This window comes from Magnolia sinica, chromosome 4, assembly GCF_029962835.1.
Source record: "Magnolia sinica isolate HGM2019 chromosome 4, MsV1, whole genome shotgun sequence".
NCBI lineage: Eukaryota > Viridiplantae > Streptophyta > Magnoliopsida > Magnoliales > Magnoliaceae > Magnolia > Magnolia sinica.
In genome coordinates this window covers 1,315,135-1,318,696 of record NC_080576.1, presented here as the reverse complement: position 1 = coordinate 1,318,696, position 3,562 = coordinate 1,315,135, and the positions used below count along the sequence as shown (strand labels likewise).

General features: G+C 42.7%; 1 protein-coding gene across 1 annotated transcript; it reads left to right on the top strand.

The window, feature by feature from the left end:
• Positions 1 to 2,083: 2,083 nt before the first annotated feature.
• LOC131242089 (wall-associated receptor kinase 17-like) lies at positions 2,084 to 3,143 on the top strand. Its single transcript, XM_058240491.1, has one exon. It carries the CDS (start codon positions 2,128 to 2,130, stop codon positions 3,007 to 3,009), a length of 882 nt encoding a protein of 293 aa, XP_058096474.1. The 5' UTR covers positions 2,084 to 2,127; the 3' UTR covers positions 3,010 to 3,143.
• Positions 3,144 to 3,562: the final 419 nt, after the last annotated feature.

Genomic DNA, 3,562 nt, shown 5'->3' with positions numbered 1-3,562 from the left:
TCATAGTCTTTAAATTGGTGTTATTAATTAAATAATTAAATATCAAGCCCACTCAAGTCTTCAAGTCGATCCGACAAGGTTGAACATGGAGTTGAGTCTTCGAGTCGGCCTGACCCAGCTGAACACTGAGTTGAGTCGAATTTTTGGATTTTTTGAACCAAGGCCACTTATGGTAGGTTCAATATGGCTGATTGTCCAGATCCACCATGATTTTTTGAACCATCGTCCAACGACTGTAGGTTCCACATGATCCACAGCAGCGATCCACTGAACCGGATGCGCATGGGGATAGAAGTGGGGCTCATCAGATAAGATAAGAGCGCGTCGATCATATTCATTCTACTGGGAAACAGGGTAGCTGTTAAAGTTTGAAAATCTGCACAGCGTTTTGCAAGTTGCAGCACTTTTCATTGACCAGAAACCACAGAAAGGAAAAGGTTTGGCTCCTTACCACCCTTTCTCCAGCTGAAATTCTGGTCAATGGAAACTCTGAGGTGGTTTGAATCACATAATGAATGGTGGATCTCACACGCTTGTGCCAGATTAGTACGTGTGTGGTGTGATTCACCTCTTCCATCCCTACCCGTCCTGGCATTTTTATCTTCTCACTTTCTGATGTAGAGTGGGTCACGGACAGTTACATGGCCAAGATGGATCAGAAAAGGCCCGGTCGACGACAAAAGTGATCCAGACCATCGAATCTTAAATCGGGCGTATCTTGCAATGCGGAATTAGTTATCAGACGTAAAATATATGATTTTGGGGTAGAACGAGCTACTAAGCCAACCAACCCCGCTACGCCGGGTTGCGCAGCCCGGAATTGTGAAAAACCCCTACATCGACGGTCATTTTCCTGTTTTAATTTCGTTTTTACTATAAATAGTAAATTTTAGTTTGATTATAACTCTTCATCCGTCGGGCTTTAAGAGTTGCACCCAACGTGAAAAGAGCTTAAAATAATTAGGAGAACGGTTTGATGAAGCCAAATAGGACACTTACTATTTTTGGCCGAAAACCTTGCGGACTAGTAGACATCACGACCGTCTATAAATAGTAAGTTTACTATTTATAGTAAGTCGCGGATTCTAGGAGTTTGAGTTGTAGTTTGATTCTGATTTATTTCCCATTGCTTGTTACCCTTATTTAAAGGGTTGTGAACTCGTTTTTATTCATCAATTAATCAATTTCGAATTTCTTAGAATTTATTTTTATTTTCTGCTTTCTTTTCCTCGTGGATTCGAGAAGTCTCTGTGAGGAGTCCAGAGAAGCTCCGTGGATTTGGGGTAGTTATCCTCATCACGTTCATCCCTGCGTCACTTTCTCAGCTTAAGAGGGCTGACTTGTTAGCCAGTCATCCGTGATGGTTGGCCCAGATTTGATACCATATGTAGGGCATGGTCCCAAAAAAGAGACAAATCCAAATATCAGGCGGACCACACCATAGGAAACTACTTGAAGGCCACAAAAGCGTGCACAAGACACATACATCGATGGTTGCCCCAAGGCGTTTACTGGCTAGGCAATCCACATCCGTCTCGAGGCAATCCGCGTCCAGAAGGGAGAGGAAGAGACGAGGAAAGGTCGTTTGACCTCAAAATCTAATTGATGGAGAAATCAGACATCATCAGCATCTAAGCCTGATCGGGAGCTAGTGACGGCAGACATTTCCTGGAAACTGCAAGCGAATTATTTGGAAAGCGGAGCTAGATTCCTCCCTTGCAGTCTCTTTTGTATATTTATTTTCCGTCCGACGGAGAGATGGAATGAAAAGCTATTTTGATTTTCCTTGTTATTTGGGGAGATGGTGTTGGAGTCGGGCTTGAGCTTAAAGAAGATGAGAAAAAAAGAAAGAGAGAAATTTCATAGAGAACGGGGCGGATGCTGGAGGAATTCATCTCTTCTTGTGATGGCAAAGTGAATCCCATCCGGATGTACTCAGCAGAAGAGCTGGAAAAGGCCATTGGCAACACCAAACCAGTTTTCCCCGACAGCGATGGAAATTATTACAAGGGAACCTACCGTGGCCGTACCATTCTCATAAAGTTCCGTGAATTTTCAAACCCACAGTCTTGTGACAAGTTCCATGACTTTTCAAACCCACAGGGTCGTGACGAAATTTTCAATGAAATGGCGGTGTTATCACAGATGAAGCATAGAAACGTGGTGAAGCTGTTGGGGTGTTGCCTTGAGACGGAAATTCCCATGCTTGCCTATGAATTCGCCTCCAATGGAAGACTTTCTGACCATATCAAAGACCTATCATGGGAAGACCGTCTAAGAATTGCAGCCCAAGTAGCTGATGCACTTACATATATGCACACGGCCACTTCTACGCCCATCGTACATAGGGACATAAATCCATCCACTATTTTATTGGATGATAACTATTCCCCCAAAGTATTTGAATTAGGGCTCTCTGTAACAATTCCTATAGGACAAACGCACGTAGAGACACCGGTAGCGGGAACCATTAGCTATATGGCTCCTGAACAAATGACACGAGGCCTAGTAACAGAAAAGTGCGATGTCTATAGCTTCGGGCGGCTTCTTTTTGATCTGCTTACCCAAACGCTTTCAGGAGATCCGATGGTAGACACGTATAGGGTCGTTGATTTGGTCATGTCATACATCAAAGATAAATTGGATGCTGGCAATTGGAGCAAGGGAAAGACAGATCAATTGTTGGCTTTTGCAGTGCTTGCCTCAAGGTGCCTCAAATATGAGGGTAAGGAAAGGCCAACCATGAAGGAAGTGGTTCAAGAGCTTAGAAGGATAATAAGATCATCTTTGGAAACAAGGAATACAACAGAAACGGAAAACTTTTCCTTGGAGGAAGTGCATCAGGAGCTCAGAAGGATATCAAGGTACTTGTCCAAAGCAATGTTTATGACAGAAACGGAAAGACATTCCAATGTTAGTGATCTTGAAAGACATTCTGATGTTAGTGATCTTGAGAGACATTCCGATGTTAGTGATCTTTCCGATGTAAGAGATTTTTCTCCAAGGTAATCCATGTAAAACACCTTTTTTTTTTTTCCCGGATTTAAAGTTGTAGGAATGTTATACTGTTGTTTGGTGAGTATCATTTGGTTGTGCTGGTTTATGGCTATGAAATTCCCAATTTCTCTTTCTTTATTTCTATCTTTCGTTCTGTCTTTCATGGTGCTGGTTTAATGATGTCCTGAGATGGCTTTTGGAATCATGAATATTAGCAACCCAAGTGCTGCTGGCTTATAGAGGTGAGAAATTGTATGCCCATTGTTCTCCTCTTCTCTTTTCTCTATCTTTTTTACGGTCCAATACAGGGGGTTTTCCTTGGAAACGTGACCGTGGAAGCCACAAATATGGATGGCTAGTTCTGCTCTTGTTATGGTGGTGGTTCCCTTTGAAGTGTTTGGTTTTGTGGATTTCCGTGTCGATTTTGGGTCTGTGATGCTTCTATTACATTGAAAGTGAGATCGGTGGTGATGATGAATGCTGAGATCTGGGCTTCTGGAAGTGCCTCAGTTCATCAAAGCAGTAGTAGGTATTGGCTCTTTAATATCTAGTTGTAAGATGCTTC

What these genes read in the sequence shown, in the direction of transcription:
- LOC131242089 (XM_058240491.1), top strand. Translation starts at nt 2,128, where the DNA reads ATGGCGGTGTTATCACAGATGAAGCATAGAAACGTGGTGAAGCTGTTG.